The sequence below is a fragment of the Cannabis sativa genome, chromosome 6, assembly GCF_029168945.1.
Source record: "Cannabis sativa cultivar Pink pepper isolate KNU-18-1 chromosome 6, ASM2916894v1, whole genome shotgun sequence".
Classification (NCBI taxonomy): Eukaryota; Viridiplantae; Streptophyta; class Magnoliopsida; order Rosales; family Cannabaceae; genus Cannabis; species Cannabis sativa.
The window spans coordinates 71,442,107-71,466,756 of record NC_083606.1 but is presented as its reverse complement, the minus strand read 5'-3'; the positions used below and the strand labels follow the sequence as shown (position 1 = coordinate 71,466,756).

The 24,650-nt window shown below is 33.3% G+C and overlaps 1 protein-coding gene across 4 annotated transcripts; it reads right to left on the bottom strand.

The window, feature by feature from the left end:
- Positions 1-13,770: 13,770 nt before the first annotated feature.
- Positions 13,771-18,360, bottom strand: LOC115702226 (uncharacterized). 4 transcript variants are annotated; one of them, XM_061117797.1, is made up of 3 exons: positions 18,216-18,360; positions 15,051-15,110; positions 13,771-14,759 (listed from the first exon to the last, which is right to left on the bottom strand). In XM_061117797.1, the coding sequence occupies exons 1-3, from the start codon at positions 18,255-18,257 to the stop codon at positions 13,908-13,910; spliced, it is 954 nt and encodes a 317-aa protein (XP_060973780.1). In that variant the 5' UTR covers positions 18,258-18,360; the 3' UTR covers positions 13,771-13,907. The 4 variants fall into 4 exon arrangements, with proteins under 4 accessions (XP_060973780.1, XP_060973781.1, XP_060973778.1 ...); XM_061117798.1 differs by lacking the exon at positions 18,216-18,360 and adding an exon at positions 17,897-18,036; XM_061117795.1 differs by having other exon boundaries at positions 13,771-15,110.
- Between the last annotated feature and the right edge of the window lie 6,290 nt (positions 18,361-24,650).

The window sequence follows — 24,650 nt, the reverse complement described above, 5'->3', positions numbered from 1 at the left end:
GAAAGGAATTAATAAAATTTATATGCTAGCTGAATAAATTATAAAGAATAATTTGTATTTTTTTTTCATCCAAACGTACGTACAACATTACATTAAAAGTTTATATGAACTTTTACATTTATAGAAATTTAGTTCTTATATTGGATTTTAAAATTAGCATTTTTTTTACTGATATTGGGTACTTTATATGTACTAAAGAAAATAATTAGGTGTATGTAAGTTACAAACTCAAAATTTTGATACTTATTGTTAGAATTTTACCAAAATCTGCAGCTTTTGTCCCAACACACTTCAAAGACAAATTAATTCAAAAATTACAAAAATGGTATTTTCCTAATTTTATCTTTCTATTATGCATCCATAATTAAAAGATGCTAATTATATAACTCACTCAATTTTTGCTATATTAGTTTCAGGCCCAATATAAAAAGCCCAAGAAACCAAAGAGTCAACACAAGTCAAAGATTTTAGGGTTTCCCAAAAATTTTCTTTTCTCTTCTTATTTTCTCTCTTTGAAACTAATAGATCTCTCTTTTTGTTTTTTTTTTCACATGAACACACAAATGAGCTATGCAAAGCTCTCTAGGAGGAACTCTCTCAACTGAAGCACTCTCTCAAAATGGCTCTTTATATTCTGAAATGAAAGGAAAAAATATCCTTTTTATAGACTAGGTTCTGTGACTTCTGATCTAGGGCAGAGCCCTAGTGATTTATGTTGTAACTGTATTTTGCTGTAACTATTTTTTCTTTAGTCTTGATCTTGATCTTGTGTTTCTATTGTAAGTAATGGGTAAAAGTTGTAGTTTTGGAACCCAATGAATAGTATTCTGAAGCTTAGGGTATATAAGGAAACTATTTTAACAAATTCCACCTAGATCCCTTATGTACCCAATAATAGTTGATGATACTCTGAGGGCTTGAATGACCACTAGGGTCAGCTCCATTTGTTTATTCCTAGCAAGTTTTGTTTGGGTTATCACCTTGTTCCTCATGTCTATGACATCTCCTTGTGTCACCTTGTCTCTCTCCCTTGCATAGACCGAATTACAAAACCCTTCCACCAAAGTTTGGTTTTGTGACTTTCTAAATACAAGTTTAATACCTGTTGTCCTCTTTAAGTACCTCAAAATCCATTTTATAGTCAACCAATGTATCTTCCCAGTCATTACCATATACTTGCTAACAACAACTATAGTATATGTTGTATCTGGTATGATACTCATCATAAGATACATCATTGAACCAACCCTATTAGAGTTGAAGATTTGATTCATATCCTTTTTCTCCTTCTCTGTCTTAGGGCATCTTTCTTTCTGTCTAAGGGGCCACATATATTTCACAACACTCTTTCTCTTGGGTTTTGGAACTCAAACCCAAGTCTTCTTCTTCCTCAAAGAGTCTTGTCTCTTCATCCATTGCATTATCCCATTTCTTAACATCCTTGCACTTTATAACTTCTTCATAAGTTTCTGGTTTTGTCTTCTGTCCTTTCAAAGTACTTAACAGTGCATAGGCAAGGACAAGAAGAAAAGGTCTGCAAGCTTAATAGGTTCATTTATGGACTTAAGTAGACTTCACGGTACTGGAATTGAATATTTGATGAGATCATTAAAACCTATGGCTTTAAACAAAATGAAGATGAACCTTGTGTGTACCAACTCAAGGATAATCAAGTGGTAGTATTTTCAATCCTTTATGTGGATGGCATCTTAATCATTGGAAACAATGTCAAGAAGTTTTTAGATGTGAAGGGATGAGTATGCACTCAATTAGAAATGAATGACTTCGGTGAAGCTAGCTGTGTTCTCAGAATCAAAATTATTAGAGACCAGAATAACTAAACACTTACTCTCTCACAAGTAGCTTACATTGATAAGGTTTTAGAGTGCTTCTCAATGACTAACTCTAAAGGGGCTCGTTGGCCTCTACACATGGAGTATGACTATCTAAGGAGCAGTGTTGTAACGCCCTAATGCTAAGGCACGCTACAGTGCTTTTTCAATTATTGTGCAATCTTTGCTAATCAAAGAAGTTTCTCGAAAAACGTGTCAAATTAAAACTTTTGCATTAAATATTAAACTTTGTAATATAATAAAATATTTACAAGTGTCGGGATCCCGATTTTAAACTTTGTAAAATTAACTTTTCAAAATATACATTTATTACAGGTCGCACAGCGACTACCAAAATAAAAATCCCCAGATGTCCCGAGACCGAACACTCCAGGTCGCGCTGCTTTGACATGTACAATCTCACCGAGCTCAGGTTCACTCCTGTTCAGCCTTCGCCTTTCCTTTACCTACACATGAAAGTAGAAACTGTGAGTCGACAGACTCAGTAAGAAATGCATATAACATATCACATAAATTCTGACCTGTAAATAGGCGCCCATACACCTATCTACAGGGCTTAACAGATGAGCAAGAACGTTCTAACTGCTTGTGCTACTGATCATGATATCACTCCTACTAACACTATAATCGTGCTGTAGGACCGGCACTATGTTCGTGCCGCTATGATAGCATCAATAACATCCGAAAGTATGATTGGCCTTGATATCACTCTTAACCAGTACGATGCCTGTACTGCTGAACCGACACAATGGTTGTGTCGCTATGATAGTACCAAAACATACTTTCCAGGGTGAATAACACTCTTAACCAGTACGATGCCTGTACTGCTGAACCGACACAATGGTTGTGTCGCTATGATATCACCCAAACACATACAAGGATACACATAGCATGCACATATATATATCATACATATACATACACCCAGATATTTATGTCACACGTTATATTCAGTTCTTACCTGTTTTTCGAATTCAAACGTGCTGGCCGACCTGAACGGAAATCTCGTGCTAGATGGATGCCCTAATCACATTTTGAAACTGGGTAAGTTACATGATTCAAAACCCTAATCCCGGGAAATCCAAAACCAAAACCCTAGGTTCTGCTATGCTCTTAATGGGTTATTCTAACTCTGGAAATGGGGAAACATCCAACCGAGGCACCGAAATGGCAAAAATTGAGAAAATGAAAGGCCCGGGGAACCCTGCCAAAACCGGCTAGCCGGTTTTTGTGGCACTGCAAACCGGCTAGCCGGTTTGCACCAGTATTCCCCAAACTCTTCATTTGTTGCTCAATTCTTCACCAATTGCCATGAAACCTTCCAGAGCTCCTATTTAGGGCATAAACAATAATTTCCAGCCAGTAATTCACAGAACAAGCCATCAAAACCCAAGTTGCCATTAAAGCCCAAAGCTTTGAACTCAAAGCTCAAAGTTGCATAAAACTTACAATCAATCACTACACCAGCTACTAGGAACTTAAATTAACTCAAACTAACCCTAGAATCCGAAATTCAAACAACTCTAACCCTAACAGCCCATGATTTACAATTTCACTACTTCAACTAATTCAAAACTTGAAATTTAGAGAAGAGACCATTAGGGCTTACCTTAGATTGATTTCCCCCCTTGAATCCTTGCTGAAAACTCAGAAAAATGGCAAAGAAAATTGGTTCTTGCCCCTTGATTGCTCCAGCCGAAAGAAAGAGAGAAAGAGAGAGTTCATGAAATGTCTAATTTCCTTATTTTTCTTCAAATGAGATAAATGAGTTGGCTAAGCTTAACTCTTGCTGAAATAAATTGCTAGGTGTCACCTTCTTAGGGCAGCCACCTATCCTTCAATAAAGGAAATGACTAAAATGCCCTCCAACTTAAAACTTAGGTGCTTCACCAAACTAGGGGTAAAATGGTCAAATCCCATAACCCCGCTCAAACCCGATAATTAATTTTCTCTAAAATATTCCCCACTAAGAAATAAGGTTCTAAACTTACCCATGTGATCAATCTAGCCATCCATCGCATTTTCCGTTGTCGCCGAACAAAAATTACAAAAATATTATATTCCACATATAAACTAAATAATACCCCTAGAGTTTAATAAAATCTCCGGAATTGAGAAATTATAACTCTAATATTTATTTCTAAATATTGGGGTCCACAATTAAATAAATTCACAAATAATAATAAAATAATAAAAATTAGTGCTAATTGCCTTTACTAATCCAAATTAATAGAGCGGTCATTACAATTATCCCCCCGTTAATAGGATTTCGCCCTCGAAATCTAATCTGAATAGCTCTGGATATTGAGTCCTCATATCCGACTCCAATTCCCAGGTGGCTTCTTCCACCTTACTGTTCCTCCAGAGCACCTTAACCAGTTCAATAGTCTTGTTTCGAAGAACTTTTTCCTTTTTATCCAAAATCTGTACAGGTTGTTCCTCATGGAATAAATCTGGTTACAGTTCAAGGGCTTCATAACTCAAGACATGAGTCGGGTCTGATACGTATTTCCTCAACATAGATATGTGAAATACGTCATGAACAGCCAATAACGCTGCTAGCCGATATGCTACCTGCCTGACCTCGAGTATCTGAAATGGCCCAATGAACCTAGGGTTTAACTTACCCTTCTTCCCGAAGCGCCTAATACCCTTCATTGGTGAAATCCGCAGGAAAACATGTTCCCCTGCCTGAAATGTAACATCTCTGTGCTTCAGATCAGCATAACTTTTCTGCCTGCTTTGAGCAGCAAGCATCCGAGCCTTGATCTTATCAATAGCTTCATTGGTCCTCTGCACTAACTCTGGACCCAAGTACTTCCTTTCTCCTGTCTCGTCCCAATGAATAGGAGAACGACATTTTCTACCATATAACATCTCATAGGGAGCCATCCCTATTGTACTCTGGTGGCTATTGTTGTGGGAGAATTCAATTAAAGGCAAGTACTTACTCTAAAAACCCTCAAAGTTCATAACACAGGCTCGTAGTAAGTCTTCCAAAATTTGAATAGTTCTTTCTGATTGACCATCAGTCTGAGGGTGATAGGTTGTACTGAATCTTAACTTGGTACCCATAGCCTTCGGAAGACTCACCCAAAACTTCGATGTAAACTTTGGATCCCTATCTGACACAATAGATTTAGGGGCTCCATGGAGACAAACTATCTCCTTCACATACAATCAGTGTACAGGTCCACTGAATATGTAACTTTCACTGGTAGACAGTGAGCTGACTTTGTGAATCTGTCCACGATGACCCATACTGAATCATACATCCCCGTAGTTCTAGGTAAACCAGTTACAAAATTCATTGCAATGTCCTCCCACTTCCATTCAGGAAGGGCTAAAGGTTGCAGTAACCTTGCCGGCCTCTGATGTTCAGCTTTAATCTGCTGGCAGGTTAAACACTTGGACACGTAGTCCATCACATCTCTTTTCATTCCATACCACCAAAGGTAGGGTTTCAAATCCTGATACATTTTGGTGGTTTCCGAATGCAATGAATAAGGTGAGGTGTGAGCTTCATCAAGTATCTCTTTCTTAAGCTCATCAACACTAGGAACATAAACTCGAGCTTTTATATAACAACATTCCACCGCTCGAGACTGAAAAGCCTCTAGGCCGACCAGCCAATACTTCGTCTCGAACTTTAACTAGCTCGGGATCTTCCAGTTGTGCCTTTCTGATTCTCTCCAACAGATCAGATTGGAGTGTTACATTATGTAATTTCCTGATCACGAACTCAATTCCTGCATTATCTATTTCAGAGGCTAGTTAAGGGGGCTATCATAACTGTGGTACAAATTCGCCGGGACCTTTTCTGCTTAGAGCATCGGCTACAACATTGGCTTTCCCGGGGTGACACAAAATTTCACAATCGTAGTCCTTAACCAGTTCCAACCACCTTCTCTGCCTCATATTCAAATCTTTCTGAGTGAAAAGGTATTTGAGACTTTTATGATCAGTATAAATCTCACACTTTTCACCGTAAAGATAATGTCGCCATATCTTCGAAGCAAAAACCACAGCAGCGAGCTCTAAATCAAGAGTTGGATAGCGCTGCTCATAATCCTTCAGTTGACGAGAGGCATAGGTTATAACTCTGTCAGCTTGCATCAGAACACATCCCAGACCCTGTCTGGACGCATCACAATAACCACGAATTTCTCTTGATCTGATGGCAAAGCTAACACCGGAGCTGTTATCAAACGTTGCTTCAACTCCTAAAAGCTTGTCTCACACTTATCTGACCACACAAATTTCTGATTTTTCTTGGTCAATTCGATTAGGGGCGTAGAAATTTTAGAAAATCCTTCGACGAAACGCCGATAATACCCTGCTAGACCGAGAAAACTTTGAACTTCCGTGACAAACTTGGGCCTCGGCCAATTCTTCACGGACTCCACCTTGTTTGGATTAACCATAATCCATTCTTCCCAACAATATGACCCAGAAAGGACACCTCAGACAATCAGAATTTGCACTTTTTAAACTTTGCATACAGCTTGTAATTTTTAAGTCGCTGCAATACCATTCGGAGATGATGCTCGTGCTCCTCTTCTGATCGAGAGTATACAAGGATGTCATCGACAAACACTATAACGCAGTTATCGAGGAAATCCTTGAATACCCTATTCGAGAGATCCATAAAAGCCGCAGGAGCATTAGTCAATCGGAATGACATTACCAGAAACTCATAGTGCCCATATCTGGTTCTAAAAGCAGTCTTCGATATGTCCTTCTCTCGAATTCTAATTTGTTGATAACCAGATCGTAAACCAGTCCTTGAAAACTCTGTCTTTCCCTGAAGCTGATCAAACAGATCGCCGATTCAGGGCAACGGGTACTTGTTCTTATACATTAATTTGTTTAGTTCCTGATAATTAATACATATTCTGAGGGAACCATCTTTCTTCTTCATAAACAGAACCGGAGCTCCCCAGGGCGATGCATTGGGTTAGATAAACCCAATGTCAAAGCATGCCCTGAAGTTGTAACTTAAACTCCTTGAGTTTCGCTGGAGCCATCCTATATGGAAACTTTAGAAACAAGTTCGACTCCAGACGCCAGATCAATTACAAAATCAATCTCTCGCTGTGGCGGCAATCCCGGTAACTCCTCGGGTCACCGAGAAAATCTTTTACCACTCTAACTTCCCCAGGCCCAAATGTTTCAGGTCTACTGGAGTCAAAAACTACCGCTAGAAATCCTACATAGCCATTGCATAGTAAATTCCTAGCCCTTAATACAGAAATAACCGGGATCCGAGACCCCTGAACTGACCCAACATAAACAAATGGATCTTCACCTATTGGCTGAAAAATCACCATTTTACGCCTACAATCTATACTGGCCGAATACTTGGATAAGAAATCCATTCCCAGTATAATGTCAAACTCAGTTAATTCCAGTTCTATACGATCAATGCCCAATTCCCTATCTTCGATCCTAATTGGCATAGACCTAATACGCCTATTAGAGACCACCAACTCCCCACTAGGCACTAGGGTTCCAAACCCTCTTTCTAAAATATCTCAAGGCCTACCAAAAAAAATGAATTATTCTCATAGCTACATATGAACGTGCAGCTCCCGAATCAAACAACACGATATAAAGAAGTCGTTTACAGGGAGCTAACCTGCCACTACAGAAGGGCTTGCTGCATCATCAGCTTGAGCATTAGCATTCACCGTGGTAGGAACAAATACTGCTTTCTGCTCTTGTTCTTCTTTCTCCACCTGTGGGCAATCTTTCTTAAAATGCCCAACCTTGCCACATTGAAAACATACCTTTCGGTTGCATTCTCCGGGATGGTGTTTCATGCAACGTGGGCATTCAGGGTAAGAATAACCCTGGCGTCCTCCCTTGCCTTGAAACCTTCGGAACCGCTTGTTCTGTCTCAAACCCACCACTGATGACGTAGGTTTCCTCTTTTGCTCAATCATGGAGCTCCTGTCACTTTCACCATAATTTGAATTCAGGCAAGTAATATTCTGACCCTCTACCATAATCTCCTGAGGTCTCATAATAATTTTCTCAGGGCTTCCAACCCAAGAAGCATTCTTCATATTTGAACCTCCCTGAAAGTCTGAAGGTTCTTGGATCCAAATCTTTCCATGTAATGGTTCCACTTGATTACCAGCCATTCCATGCTTCGCTGGTAGTACCGAATCAAGAATGATTGGCATATGTGGTAAAGATACTACAGGAGACCTCTGCTGTTTCAACCTCTAAATCTCTTCTTCATGTCGTTGAATCACAGCTTCCATTTTCGCAAACCTTTGCTCCAAATCCAACGGAGCCTGTGACGGATAACCATCACTCCCGTCGGAAGCCCTCCAAGGGATTTCACCTTGGTTACGGGGACAATTTGGACTCCATTCTCTCCAACCGTTACTAGCCCTGGCCACTTTACTCTGACTCTCCATATAGCACCAGGTGTCCATTTTATAAGACTAACCTGTCAGTTAGTAAGTCAGTCTGGTCAGGCAACGACCTATTTACATACTTACTACCGCACTTACGGATTTTAAGGCAATGCACTTAACATAAATAATTATAATCTAATATGCTTCCTAACATGCTTTCACATTCGTAACTTTTAAAAAGAAAATACTAAACAAGTACGGGCTTACTGAACCGTGAACCGAGCTTTCTCTGATGAAGATTGTACATATCTTAGCAAGCTTCGGTAGACAAACCTGGCGGCTCTGATACCAAAATTGTAACGCCCTAATGCTAAGGCACGCTACAGTGCTTTTTCAATTATTGTGCAATCTTTGCTAATCAAAGAAGTTTCTCGAAAAACGTGTCAAATTAAAACTTTTGCATTAAATATTAAACTTTGTAATATAATAAAATATTTACAAGTGCCGGGATCCCGATTTTAAACTTTGTAAAATTAACTTTTCAAAATATACATTTATTACAGGTCGCACAGCGACTACCAAAATAAAAATCCCCAGATGTCCCGAGACCGAACACTCCAGGTCGCGCTGCTTTGACATGTACAATCTCACCGAGCTCAGGTTCACTCCTGTTCAGCCTTTGCCTTTCCTTTACCTACACATGAAAGTAGAAACTGTGAGTCGACAGACTCAGTAAGAAATGCATATAACATATCACATAAATTCTGACCTGTAAATAGGCGCCCATACACCTATCTACAGGGCTTAACAGATGAGCAAGAACGTTCTAACTGCTTGTGCTACTGATCATGATATCACTCCTACTAACACTATAATCGTGCTGTAGGACCGGCACTATGTTCGTGCCGCTATGATAGCATCAATAACATCCAAAAGTATGATTGGCCATGATATCACTCTTAACCAGTACGATGCCTGTACTGCTGAACCGACACAATGGTTGTGTCGCTATGATAGTACCAAAACATACTTTCCAGGGTGAATAACACTCTTAACCAGTACGATGCCTGTACTGCTGAACCGACACAATGGTTGTGTCGCTATGATATCACCCAAACACATACAAGGATACACATAGCATGCATATATATATCATACATATACATACACCCAGATATTTATATCACACGTTATATTCAGTTCTTACCTGTTTTCCGAATTCAAACGTGCTGGCCGACCTGAACGGAAATCTCGTGCTAGATGGATGCCCTAATCACATTTTGAAACCGGGTAAGTTACATGATTCAAAACCCTAATCCCGGGAAATCCAAAACCAAAACCCTAGGTTCTGCTATGCTCTTAATGGGTTATTCTAACTCTGGAAATGGGGAAACATCCAACCGAGGCACCGAAATGGCAAAAATTGAGAAAATGAAAGGCCCGGGGAACCCTGCCAAAACCGGCTAGCCGGTTTTTGTGGCACTGCAAACCGGCTAGCCGGTTTGCACCAGTATTCCCCAAACTCTTCATTTGTTGCTCAATTCTTCACCAATTGCCATGAAACCTTCCAGAGCTCCTATTTAGGGCATAAACAATAATTTCCAGCCAGTAATTCACAGAACAAGCCATCAAAACCCAAGTTGCCATTAAAGCCCAAAGCTTTGAACTCAAAGCTCAAAGTTGCATAAAACTTACAATCAATCACTACACCAGCTACTAGGAACTTAAATTAACTCAAACTAACCCTAGAATCCGAAATTCAAACAACTCTAACCCTAACAGCCCATGATTTACAATTTCACTACTTCAACTAATTCAAAACTTGAAATTTAGAGAAGAGACCATTAGGGCTTACCTTAGATTGATTTCCCCCCTTGAATCCTTGCTGAAAACTCAGAAAAATGGCAAAGAAAATTGGTTCTTGCCCCTTGATTGCTCCAGCCGAAAGAAAGAGAGAAAGAGAGAGTTCATGAAATGTCTAATTTCCTTATTTTTCTTCAAATGAGATAAATGAGTTGGCTAAGCTTAACTCTTGCTGAAATAAATTGCTAGGTGTCACCTTCTTAGGGCAGCCACCTATCCTTCAATAAAGGAAATGACTAAAATGCCCCCCAACTTAAAACTTAGGTGCTTCACCAAACTAGGGGTAAAATGGTCAAATCCCATAACCCCGCTCAAACCCGATAATTAATTTTCTCTAAAATATTCCCCACTAAGAAATAAGGTTCTAAACTTACCCATGTGATCAATCTAGCCATCCATCGCATTTTCCGTTGTCGCCGAACAAAAATTACAAAAATATTATATTCCACATATAAACTAAATAATACCCCTAGAGTTTAATAAAATCTCCGGAATTGAGAAATTATAACTCTAATATTTATTTCTAAATATTGGGGTCCACAATTAAATAAATTCACAAATAATAATAAAATATTAAAAATTAGTGCTAATTGCCTTTACTAATCCAAATTAATAGAGCGGTCATTACAAGTGTCCCACTACTCCAGATGAGATAGAAGAAATGATAAGAATCCCCTATGCTTCAACAGTTAGAAGTCTAATGTATGCTATGTTGTGCACTAGACTAGATATTTTCTATGCAGTGGAAATAGTCAGCATGTATCAGTCTAATCTTTGAAAGGAACAATGGACAGTAGTCAAGCATATACTGGAATATTTGAAAAGGACTAAGAACTATATGCTAGTCTATAACGGTGGTGTTTTAGACCCTTTAGGCTACACCGACTCAGATTTCTAGGCTTGTGTCGATGACAGAAAGTCTACATCTGGGATTTTAGGAGTGGAGTAGTAGTGATTTGGAGAAGCATTAAGCAGTTTGCAATCTCGATTACTCGAATGGAAGTTTTATATGCATTACAAGTAGGACAATCTTTATAACCTTGACCACTCCATCCAAACAAGCTACTATGAGCAGGAAAATCATTCACTGTCTAAAAAAGCGATGCACGCATTGTAAACATCGTATTGGTCGAACTATCTCTGGTGGGTAGTCCATTATTAATCCACAACTCCTTTAGCACGTCCACCAACGATCTTAAATATATATTCATGTCTTACCTGGAGATTTTGCACCAGGAGTAAGGACGGTTAGCATAAAATAATTTCCTTTCATACATAATCAAGGTCGTAGGTTATAATTAGCCAACACCACCGCCCACATATTGTATGCAAGAGTCATGTTGCCAAATGGATTAAATCCATCAGCAGCTAACCCCAATCAAATATTTCTTGGATCGCTTGCAAACTCATGATTCTTTGCATCGAACTCGCTCCAAGCAAGACCATCAACTGAGTATCGCGTCACCCCATCATCTTTTGTTTTACCAGTATGATGCCATATCATGCTCTCCGTTGTAATTCTCGAACTATGTAATCTTTTGAGTCTAGGTGTCCATGAAAAGTAGCGCATCACTTTGCAAGGAACTTTTTTCCCTCAACTGTTCTCAGAAGTAACCCAGCGACTACTTCCGCAAACTGGACAAGCCTCCTTGATGCACTCTCATTGTAAAATAAGTAATAATTGTATCGACAGACATAGATAGACTCGTAAGTACCCAACCCTAATTTCTTTAACTTCTTCTTCACCTCATAGTACGTTGATTGAATTTTATTTTCCTTTTTGGAAATACAATCTTTAACAACTTCAACAATTCATCTTGTTGTTAAGGATTTTTCCTCTAACTTTTAGATTGACATCCAATAACTGATCCAATCCAATTAGAATCCAACTTTTATCATCCAATCCAATCCAATTGTAATCAGATTTCTTATTTTTTGTAATTGAATTGGATTAGATCGGTTTGGTTCAATTAAATTGTATTAGATGTTGCCCACCCCTACTTAAAATCATTGCAGATTGCCCTCATGAGTGTTCTAAACTATCGAGAATATCTAATTTTTTCCTGATGGTTTAAAACAATCATTTAATTTTATTAGCGACGGTCCTCGAAAAAAAGCATTTTGAGGACTGGCGGGAATGTCCTGTTTTGTAGTAGTGTGGAGACTTTAAATCTATTTACCGAATACTTCAAGGTCTCAAGCTATTTTCTCAAATTTGGGCCTACAACAAAATGAATCCAAATCTAAACTTTATTGTTGCAACATGACTGAAAGTGAAGTTCAAAGAGTGGTGGATGCCTTAGGCTTCCAAAGAAGCCAATTGTCGTTTCATTATTTGGGCATACCGATTTGTGCCAAGAAATTACCTATATATTGTTGAATGTGACATCTTGATTGAGAAGATGGTACAAAGAATCAAAGTGTGGAGTTTTAAGAACTTGTCTTATGCGAGTTGGGCAACATTAGTAAATTCTATTCTTATTGCTATTCATTTTTATTGGTCGCAACTAATGATTCTCCCTTTGAATGTTCTACAAAATGTTAATGCCATTTGTAGAAGTGGTTTGGGTTTGGTGGCATGGGAGGATTGTGTAAGATTAAAAAAGAACGTGGATTGAGATTTAGAAAACCAAAGAATGGAATGACGCGGCGATAGGCAAATATGTTTGGTCAATTGCGTCTAAACAGGACACACTATGGGTGAAATGAGTGAATGTAATGTATATAATAGAAAAGAGGATTGGAGGGCCTATGAGGCGCCTCCCACCAACAACTGGTATTAAAAGCAGATCGTATGAGTAAAGAACGAATTGATGGATTGAATGTTTCCCCAATGTTGCAACATGTACATACTTGATCAAAAAATGATATGCTATCATTTGTCCTGAATTTCCAACTGGAAGAAAAAGTGTGGAATAGGTTGTCTATACCAAAGCATCAATTTATCTTGTGGCTTGTGGCATTAGATAGGTTGAGATTCAAGTCAAGATTGTTTAAATACAATATATGTCCAAATGAAGTGTTGAATGGAATTAAACAATGGCTGCATTGGACCACTGCCATGGTCACCGCCCCTAGTATATTGCAATGGCTTTCTAAAGCTCTTTGGAATATGAAAATTTATATAATTGATGTAATTGTAAAAATAATCAAATATGATGTAAAGAGTAGAATTAAAAATATTGTGCCAAAGAAAGTGGCAAAATAGGATTTAGTATAGTTTGAGCAATTGTAAAAGTAGCAGACCTATAATAATTGGTGCTGTGAGATGTAAAGTTTCGTTATATATATATATATATATATATATATATATGAGCATTCTTATTAGGCACTAGTGGTGCCTAGCATCTTCTCGGCATGTCGCGTAGCGATACTCCCTAAAAGTTATTATATTAAACTATATGGAATCCGTTACTTAGTTGGACCAATAGCGATACTGACACATAGGAGGGTAATAGGCACCATGTGCCCTCTAGCATTTCTCATATATTTCTTTTAAAATTGACTGATGTTACTCCAAGCCCTAATGATGGCTCTAAAATAGTTATTTCCAGATTTCCTAAAAACTGTTGTGGGAATTAGTTAAATGCCGTGAAAAAACACACGCTTTAGATTATTAATTGATTTTCAGTCATTAATTACCACAAAATATTTTCTTAAAAATGATGGAAATAATGGTAGTATAATTAAAGAAAACATATATGATATATATTTTTATTATTTCAGCTCAGCAGTAAGACATACATAGATATACTGCCTTATTGGATTGGAAATAAAACATTAATTTAACATGACTAATAAGCTTTCATGATTGCAGCACTAGCTAGGCCTCGGCATGGCCTGAGTCCTTAATAGTGGATGTTTTAACCACTCCAAAAGAGGAAACTCTAGAATCAACTTTTTCGTCCTTCAATTTTGATACATCCTTTATCTCATCACTCTGCTTCTTGTAAGTGTAGAAAAGAATGTTTCCACTTGGTTTTGATTCTTCATTTATCTGATCAGTCTGTTCCTTGTGACCATTCAAAAAGTTTTCACTTGGTTTTGGTTCGTCGTTTATTTGATCACTCTGCTTCTTGTAAGTGTAGAAAAGAATGTTTCCACTTGGTTTTGATTCTTCATTTATCTGATGAGTCTGTTCCTTGTGACCATTCAAAACGTTTTCACTTGGTTTTGGTTCGTCGTTTATTTGATCACTCTGCTTCTTGTAAGTGTAGAAAAGAATGTTTCCACTTGGTTTTGATTCTTCATTTATCTGACCAGTCTGTTTCTTGTAACCATTGAAAAAGCTTTCACTTGGTTTTGGTTCGTCGTTTACCTGATCACTCTGCTTCTTGTAAGTGTAGAAAAGAATGTTTCCACTTGGTTTTGATTCTTCATTTATCTGATCAGTCTGTTCCTTGTGACCATTCAAAAACTTTTCACTTGGTTTTGGTTCGTCGTTTATTTGATCACTCTGCTTCTTGTAAGTGTAGAAAAGAATGTTTCCACTTGGTTTTGATTCTTCATTTATCTGACCAGTCTGTTTCTTGTAACCATTGAAAAAGCTTTCACTTGGTTTTGGTTCGTTGTTTACCTGATCACTCTGCTTCTTGTAAGTGTAGAAAAGAATGTTTCCACTTGGTTTTGATTCTTCATTTATCTGATCAGTCTGTTCCTTGTGACCATTCAAAAAGTTTTCACTTGGTTTTGGTTCGTCGTTTATCTGATCACTCTGCTTCTTGTAAGTGTAGAAAAGAATGTTTCCACTTGGTTTTGATTCTTCATTTATCTGATGAGTCTGTTCCTTGTGACTATTCAAAAAGTTTTCACTTGGTTTTGGTTCTTCTTGTTTTTGATTAGTCTGCTTGTTGTATCGATAAAATAATATGTTTCCACTTGGTTTTGGTTCTTCTTGTTTCTGATCAGTCTGCTTGTTGTATAGATAAAATAATAAGTTTCCACTTGGTTTTGGTTCTTCTAGAAATTTCTCCGTTTCTTCAAGATTCACATAGTTTCTTGTAGAATCTATTGTATTTGCGAAGCACTTGATACGAAAGGGAAATAAAAAGAAGGTAATAAGTAAATTTGTAAGTAATAATTACTATATGTATTTTTATAAAGAGAGAGGTTAAATGTTCCCAATTTCAGGAACATGTTATCTTGTATATATGATGACAAGGATGATCATTTGAATCATGTTATCTTTCATATATGGTAGATTAATTTGGATGATAATTATTGAGATGGCCGATATATATAATTAGCTAGTCTATTTATATACATATGTGATCAACAATGATTCATTCATTCATTAATAAATACACATAATTAAGCAACATATATATATATATGCTTCCATGACTATGAATATGAAAAATTGTTGGGTATTGATTGTCATAAATGTATTTTTAATATTTTTGTTGTGAGTGTTAGCACAAAAATACCAACACTATAATAATATATGACCAATGACATTGATTATCAGATTGATGCTAGCGATATTAATTAGTTTCGGTTCATAACTTATGCTAAATATTCTTTTTTGTTGTATAATATTGAATAATGTCGTTCGAAAGAACCTAACAAAAATTTAACATTGTTTATTTGTACTAAAACGCAAAGCGTGTGAAACAAGAAAAAAAAATTAATCAATGTCATATTTTTGAAATATGGATAAATATTTATTTAGTTGTTTTTTTTTTTTTTTAACTCAAACTAAATATATCAAATGCAACTCTATTTTTAGTTAATTTTCATTCAACTCTTTAAATTGAATTTAAATATTATTTACTTTTACCTAATATGACTAATAAAATATTTTTATTATAATAAAATATTGTCTCTTATTTATTTTTTATTCATAAATGCATAAGTTTGAAGATCTATCCTTTAATAAATTACTTTTATTAAAATAAATAAATAATTTTTATTTATTTGATTTGTATCAACATTATATTCAATCTATTATATGATCTATTATATTATATATATATATATATTAGATTTGATATGATTAAAATTATGTTTAAAGTATACTTTTTAATTAGTTTTTTTCTTTAGAAAATACTTTTTAATTAGTTGATTTTTTAAATAAATTACAAAATTTATATTTATTAAATAATAAATAGCATACAATTATTAATGAAAACAAGAAGGTGGTAAATTTTTATTAGTCTAGCACTTATTCTTAAATTAGAATTTATGTATAAATGAATTCTTTTACTTTATATCAATTAAAAATCATAAATAAATATCTTTATAAACTACTTTAAATATTTAATAAAAATACAAAATTACATTTAATTATATGGAAGAGGTTTCAATGGTTACATTTTTATTGTAACCATCATCGTTACATTTTTTTAAGCCATTAGATTACTATTAAATGGTTGTGATTAATTTGGAAATTAAATAAAAATAAATAATAAATAACTTGTAACCTGAAAGTGACCTAATCATTTATTTCCTTATAAAACTTTAATTAAGATTAATTATATTTTAAAATTAAATTAATTATAATTATTAATTAATTTTTTGCAATTTATTACTATATAAGGATCTTTTAGCAATTTATTTTTTTATACTTAAATTATTTAAAATTTTATAATAAAAATTTTTATAATTTAAAATTATATACATATAATTTTATAATTTAAATTTTATTATATTTGTAATCTTAATTTTAAATTATTACACTTAATTATTTAATTTTTTTATTTAAATATTTAAAAAGTAAAAAATAAAATAAGTTGAAGGATTGTTTAGAAAAAAAATGGCTGCGCTTGTTATCGATTGATTAGCTTGAGGCCTCATACTTAGTTCATATAATTGTTACAAAATAATTAAATATCATTTAAAAATAATTAATCATTTGAAAATTTATTATAAGAAGAGAATTTAGTTTAATCTTTGTAAAAAAATAAATTTTATTGTAAATATTATAATTAAATGGCTTAATTATTAAAATAATTCAAGTAAGGATTTAAATATAAATATTAATTGCTAAAAGAGGTCTTGTTAAATATTTAATTAATTATTTTAAGAAAATAGTTAATTATAATTAAATAATCCTAAAAAAGGAATGTCTACTATTTAATTAATTTTAGAAAATAGTTAATTATAATTAATTAAATCTAAAAAAGGAAAGTCTACCTATTAGTAACCTGTTATTACATGTTAAAAAAAATGTAACCTTACAATAAAAATGTAACTATTGAATAGTCACCCTAATTATATATATACACGTATAATCAACTATTATATATATATATATTAGTTCATCAAACACGTGTGTGTATCATATTTGTAACTGTAGAACAAATTATTTTCAATAAAATTAAGAAGTAGTACTACATATTATTGCTGAAGTTCTCAAAACATATATATGTTTTAGCATAATTAATACCTAGTGCATATTTATTTTGGTATAAGGAATGATTTTATACTTTTTTATTTATAGAAATGTTTATACTCAATCATTTTCTAATTATGTTAAAATGGTTTAATCTTGTTTAATTATAAAAAATATTTTTTGTTAATCATGTTTTAGTATGTTATAATTCATCAAATTTACATAGAAAGTCTTAAAAATAATGATTTCACACAAGTTACTAATAATATTTTGTAATAGAATAAAGGGACTGCTATTGTCACTGATATATTTAACTAGAAACATTAGTACAAAATAAATTATTTACCAAAAAAAAAAAAAACTATTATTGAAAAAAAAATTATAAAATAAAAGCATTATTGAAAGTTGTTCATATATATTAAATCAGTGTATGGGAGAGCATTATATATAGAGATAAATATGTGATATAGCTTAATTACCCAAAGGACTCCCAAAAGGGCAAAGATGATTGCAGACTTCATTGGCCAAAGATGGTTTCAAAAAATCTTATTAATTATTTGTGTTTGTTATTTTTGTGGTGATGAAAGGTTATGAAACCTCTTAACAATATTTATAGGAAAGGAAGTGCATGAAGTATTATATATTTTAATATGAATTTAGTACAATTAGTTGAATTTGGCCCAATTATAGTATTATATATTTTATTGTCATGACTTTTAGTCTATTAGTAGTTAATTATTTATATTAAAAAAAATTATAAGATAAAAGCATTATTGAAAGTTGATTAAATCTGTATACCCAAAGGACTCCCAAAAGGACAAAGATGATTGCAGACTTCATATCTTGAATTGGCCAAAGATGGTTTCACAAAAATCTTATTAATTATTTGTGTTTGTTATTTTTGTGGTGATGAAAGGTTATGAAACCTTTAGGGCTCGTTTGGTACGCAGGATTAGATTGGACTAAAAAGAATTGGATTAGACTGGACAATATTAGATTACGCTGAAAGTAATCCTGTGTTTGGTTTAAAAATAGACTGGACTATTTTATTTATTTCCTTTTAGAAAAAAAAAAACTTAAATTAAAATAAAAATGTATAATATTAAATTAAAATTAGAATATATAATAATAAACAAAAAAAATAAATGATTCGTGACAAAAAAATAAAAAATAATTAAATTATAAATTATAAATTAGATAAAATAATATGTCATATATAATCAAGTATATATCATAAATATATAATAACATATTTTAGCATATTTTTTTATTTAATAAATGATTAAAATAGTGAAATATTGAATAATATAAAATTATTTACGTTAAACACTAATTTAATTACTAATTTAATATAAATATTAATTTTTTTAAAAATATTTATCTAAATTTTCTAGTCATTTAAAAATAATATATAATTGTATTGTCATACAGTTTCTCTTAGAATCAATTTAAGTAACTAATATTGTTTAATTTACAATATTTTAAATTTTGAAAACTTATGTATAATAATTTAAAATTATACATTTTCACTAATTTGAATGAATAAGTTTTTGATAAAAAAAATTTATAAATAAATGTGTGATAATTCTTTCATTTAAATTTTTATTAAATTTAAAATATATTAATAAAATCAAAATTAAAAAAAAAATGATAAAAAAAAAACTCACCTGTATGGGATTATTTATCCCACCCTGCTGGATGCGATAAATAATCCCAGACAGATGAGATTAACTGGATTAGTTATCCAGACTTCTGTCATGCCCAAACACTAGATTGCACAAATTAGCCTGTCTAATCCAATCCAGTCCTGCATACCAAACGAGCCCCAACACTATTTATAGGAAATAATGAAGTAAGATATGCAAAAATATTGCATTATGTTATTAATTACGAAGCTATGTTCTTGGAGTGTGCCTATATAAATATTTGTATTTTATATTATTTTATTGGAAAATGCTTAGGTGGAGTCATGAGAAACGACGTCTTTATATACAGACATTTTTTTTTTATTATGTGTCACTCTTATATTTAATACCAATATTTCATTAATTCCTTTTAAATTTAATTTTTTTTAATAACTTTGTGATATCAATATAAGAAAAGTTACTTGTTCTAAAAAAATAAATAAATAAGAAAATTTATTAATTAAATATATGATACACCCCTATTAACTTTAAAAGGGATTTAAAAAAAATAAAATAATAATAACTGCCAAAAGATAAAATTACCCTAATAAGGAGAAGTATTATAGATATCTTTTGTAGGAAATTTTGGTGTTAGAATTTTTATCAAAAAATAAAAAATAAAAAGACTTGGTGATAGACTTTGTTGTTCGGTGACTTCCATTGATGAAGTTAAAAGGTTTTCTATTTTATTAGATAATTAACGATTGGAGTTTAGAAGGAACACAATTTTACAATAAACTCTTCTTGTTAGACACTAATTTTAGCGAGAAGATAAGCTATAGGTGCAAGCTGTAAGATATAGCTATTAATGTAATTGTGTATTGTAATTTATCTTTATTATTTTTTTATTTATTATTAAAAATTTATTTAAAGTTTTTCTTTATTTTTTTTAGAGAGGATAAATTACAATGGACTATTATTATTTTGTTTTTTTTTTTAAAAATCATGTTTAGAGTTATTAGGAGTGTATCATATATTTAATTAGTAATTTTTTTTTTTTTTGAGAACAAGTAACTTTCCTTATATTGATATCAAGAAATTATTAAAAAAAATAATATAAGGGGAATTAATTAAATATTAATATTAAATTTGAGAGTAACATATAATAATAAAAAAAATGTATGTATATAGAGACGTTTTTATAACTCCACCTAAGCATTTTCCTATTTTATCTTATAAATATGGATCATATGTTAATTGCTCAATTAATAGCAATAATATATAAAGACCTACTTACCAACTTCCATTATTGTAGTCTCTCCATAACCCAAGTCCAACCCATCTCCATTACTATATCTAAAACATTATCTAAATAAAGTATCAATAATTATTATTTTTTTAAAAAGAAAAAACTAAAATATTTATTAATAGGTAAATCAAACAATGTCCATGATATCACTCAACGAGCTGTCAAGTATTAATTAGATTAAATTTAGTATATTTTTAATTGAATTTTAATCGTGTTTGGAGCCTACTCTTTTCAAAAAAGAAAATGTTTACTCTCAAGACAATCTTATCTCAAAGTTTGGAACCAACAAAAGACTTTAAGCATTATCTAGTTTGTTGGCACATCTTATCCGAGAGATTATATTAGAGTAGTTTTTGAAAAAATGATTTAGAGCACGTGGAAGGTTGATTTCAAATTCTAAATATTAGTATTAGGAAGTGTTTGGAATGGGTTAATGCTAACAAGAAAATGGTAATGAGAAATATTACCTTGTTTATTTTGAGTCTTTAGCCTTGGAATGTTATTCCCTTAGTATTATAACTACCCTTGAGGAGGGTAATGTTGATACTTTAAAAAAGGGTAAGATTGAATCATTACCTTCTATTATATTAATTTGAATAGAATTTTTGACTTAATAAATAAATTTAAATACCAATAATGTTATCAGTTATTATAAATAAAATATTACGGTATATATTTAGTTTGTGAAATCGGTTTTTTTTTTTTAACTGAGTTATTTTTATATTATTAGCAATAATATATGTATATTCATTATACATAAATTTTATGCAGATGGTGTACACATAAATGACATAGCAAACAAAAATAAATAATATAGTGATAAAATATATAGAAATATTCATTTTAATTAATAAAAAATACAATAAAATTTAATAGGGGCTTTTTTATTCTTACAATTCAAAATAGTTTTTTTTTTGCATTTTTTGCATTTTTACGAAATTCTACATAGAAATCTCTATTGCAACTAACGCTGCAACTTAAATTGTAACAAAAAATCGTATAAAACCCAATTTAATATTTACTAATTAATAAATAAATTTCTTTAATAAATAATTATTTTATTTTTATATATAATTAACATTAAATAAATATATAAAAAATATTTTTATTTTAATTTTTTAAAATAATATATAAGATTCATGTACTCAACCAAACAGTTTAATTAAATTAACAGGAATATGATTACATATTACCCTACACAACCAAACACAGTTTACACATTTTCCTATAATCATATTCTCCTTCATAATATTCTCTATAATCAAATTATTTTGAACACCTCGTACCAAACGCCCCCTAGTATTATAATTAAGTGGGATATTAGTTGGCTGATCTTGATAAGAGTTTTGATTGTGTTTGTTGCCTGGGATCCCCAGTTGTATTAGCACTATAAATGATATGATTTGAATATAAATTATATGACATTATTTGTAACGCCCGCATTTTAAATTTACTAGACTCAGAAGATAACTTTAATATATTATATCTTTATAACTATATGGATCGGGATCTCGAGTATCAAAATACAATTTAAAAGCATTTTACTAATATGTACATATAATATTTTCTTTTAAATCTCGCTAGCATGCAACATCAAAATACAGACTCCAAAATAGTAAAAGACCGAAACCCTCCAGGTTGCACTGCCGCGATATGTACAATCACTGTCGAGCTCTATCTCACTGTTCCTCCAGCTTTGCTTTTCCTTTACCTACACAAGGTAGCAAACTGATGATTCAACAGACTCAGTAAGATATGCAAGATATATATATAAAAATAATGCGATGCCGGCTTTATGATTACGCCGCCCTGAGCTCAATAATTAAGCTCACCAAATGGATAAGAACGTTCTTAAGGGAAGTACGACCACTGTACCAAATGCACTAAAGTACCAACCCTGTACTCGTGTTGGTAGAGCCATAACTGTACTCCCGGGAATTACTAAGTGTTGTACCACATGCACGTTGTACCCCTGGTACTCGTGTTGGTAACACCTTAACCCTACTAATACATAACACTATACTAACACCCTAATAATCGTATTCATATTAGTGCTAGTAGTGCAAATATCTAAAACAAGCATATATTCATATATATATATATTCTTATGCTATCTTACCTTGTTTTGTGCTCAAGTGTGCCGGTCAGCCTGAGTGGAAACGCAGCTCGACGCTTTACAGGACCCTAAACCATAATGTTCAGAATTTGATGAGAGACACGCTAAAACACTTATTGGGGATTTAAAATTGAAACTAAGATTAACCCTATCGATAAATAGGATACCAATATCCTAAATTACGTAAAAACGGGAAAAACTAGGGCTCAAGAAAAAGCCCCAACCGGAACCCTAGTTCCTGGGTACCAACCGGTCGACCGGTTGCTAGAGGCTTCTCAGAACCGGTTGACCGGTTCTGAGCTGGGAACAAAAAAATTCAATCCCCTTACTTCAAATCAAGCCCAAACTTTGCAATAACTTCCAGAATACCTATGTGCACTGTAATAATCCAAAACCAAGCAACAGAATACAACAATTCACACAAAATCTCAATCCACCATTAGAGCTCCAACTTGAGCTCTTAAACTCTAATTCTATCACAACCTCACAATAACCAACTAATTCGGCCCTAATCACTCAAAACCATCAACACCTAACTCCAGAAAAGAGAATCAAACCAACAATAAACTCACAGCCCCTTAAAATTCAAAACCACTCATCAAAACTTGTACTAAAAAGCAAAGAACAACAAAGAGAGCAAGCTAGAGCACAATACCTTGAACACAAGCTCCAACACCCTTGATTACCTCTGAATTCAACTATGAAAAATCAAAACCTTGGCTGAGAAAGAGTGAGGTTCGAAAGAGAGAGAGAAGAAAGTGTATCAATTTTTTTTCTAGGTTTTTCTTTTATTTTCCTTTAACTTTACCCTTAATTATATTTAACCAAATAAAAATACAACCAGCCCCCAAATCCACTACAAGACAAACAACAATTAAGGAAAAGACCTATTTAACCTTTGACCAAGTTAAAATAAATAAAAACTCCCAGGGGTAATTTAGTCACTTACTAATCTCCGAAAATTCTAACACCTCTAACCTCTAACTATGATTCCCCGATAATATTCTAAACATATAAACGCGACTCTCTAAAGGCCCAACGTCGCTGTCCACAGCTTCCGAACACAATCACAGAAATTAAGTAATTTACATAAAATAGCATAATAACATATATGATATATTAAATATATTTCCAAAATATGCATTTCATAATTATTAATTTAATCTCAAACATAAACCCTAATTATTTAATAATTCAAGGTATTAATCATATGCAGTCTTTACAATTATCCCCCCGTTAAAAGGATTTCGCCCCCGAAATCTACCTGAACAACTCTGGATGCTGAGTTTTCATATCAGCCTCCAATTCCTAAGTGGCTTCTTCCACTTTACTATTCCTCCAGTGTACTTTAACCAATGATATGGTTTTAGTTCGAAGGACCTTTTCCTTCCGATCTAGAATCTGCACTGGTTGTTCATCATATGATAGGTCAGGTTGCAATTCCAATGTCTCATAACTCAAAACGTGCATTGGGTCAGACACGTACTTTCTCAGCATAGAAACATGAAATACATTATGCACTGCAGACAATGAAGGAGGTAAGGCTAACCGGTAAGCAACTTGTCCAACTTTCTCCAGAATTTCAAAAGGTCCAATAAACCTAGGGCTCAACTTGCCTTTCTTTCCAAAGCGTCTGATTCCTTTCATCGGGGATACACGTAGAAAGACATGATCACCAGGTTGGAATGTAACATCCCGTCGCTTGGGATCTGCATAACTTTTCTGCCTGCTTTGAGAAGCAAGCATTCGAGCTTTAATCTTGTCTATTTCCTCATTTGTTTTCTGGACCAATTCAGGGCCTAAGTATTTCCGTTCTCCTGTTTTGTCCCAATGAATTGGGGAACGACATTTTCTACCATAGAGCAGCTCGTAAGGAGCCATTCCTATGGTACTTTGATAGCTGTTATTATAGGAGAATTCAATCAGAGGCAAATACTTACTCCATGACCCTCCAAAATCCATGACACAAGCTCGCAACAGGTCTTCAAGTATCTGAATAGCTCGCTCAGATTGCCCATCTATTTGAGGATGAAAGGCTGTGCTGAATTTCAGATTAGTTCCCATAGCCTTCTGCAAACTCACCCAAAACTTCGATGTAAATTTAGGGTCTCTATCTGAAACGATAGACTTTGGCACCCCATGAAGACGAACAGTTTCTTTCACATAAAAATCGGCATACTGAT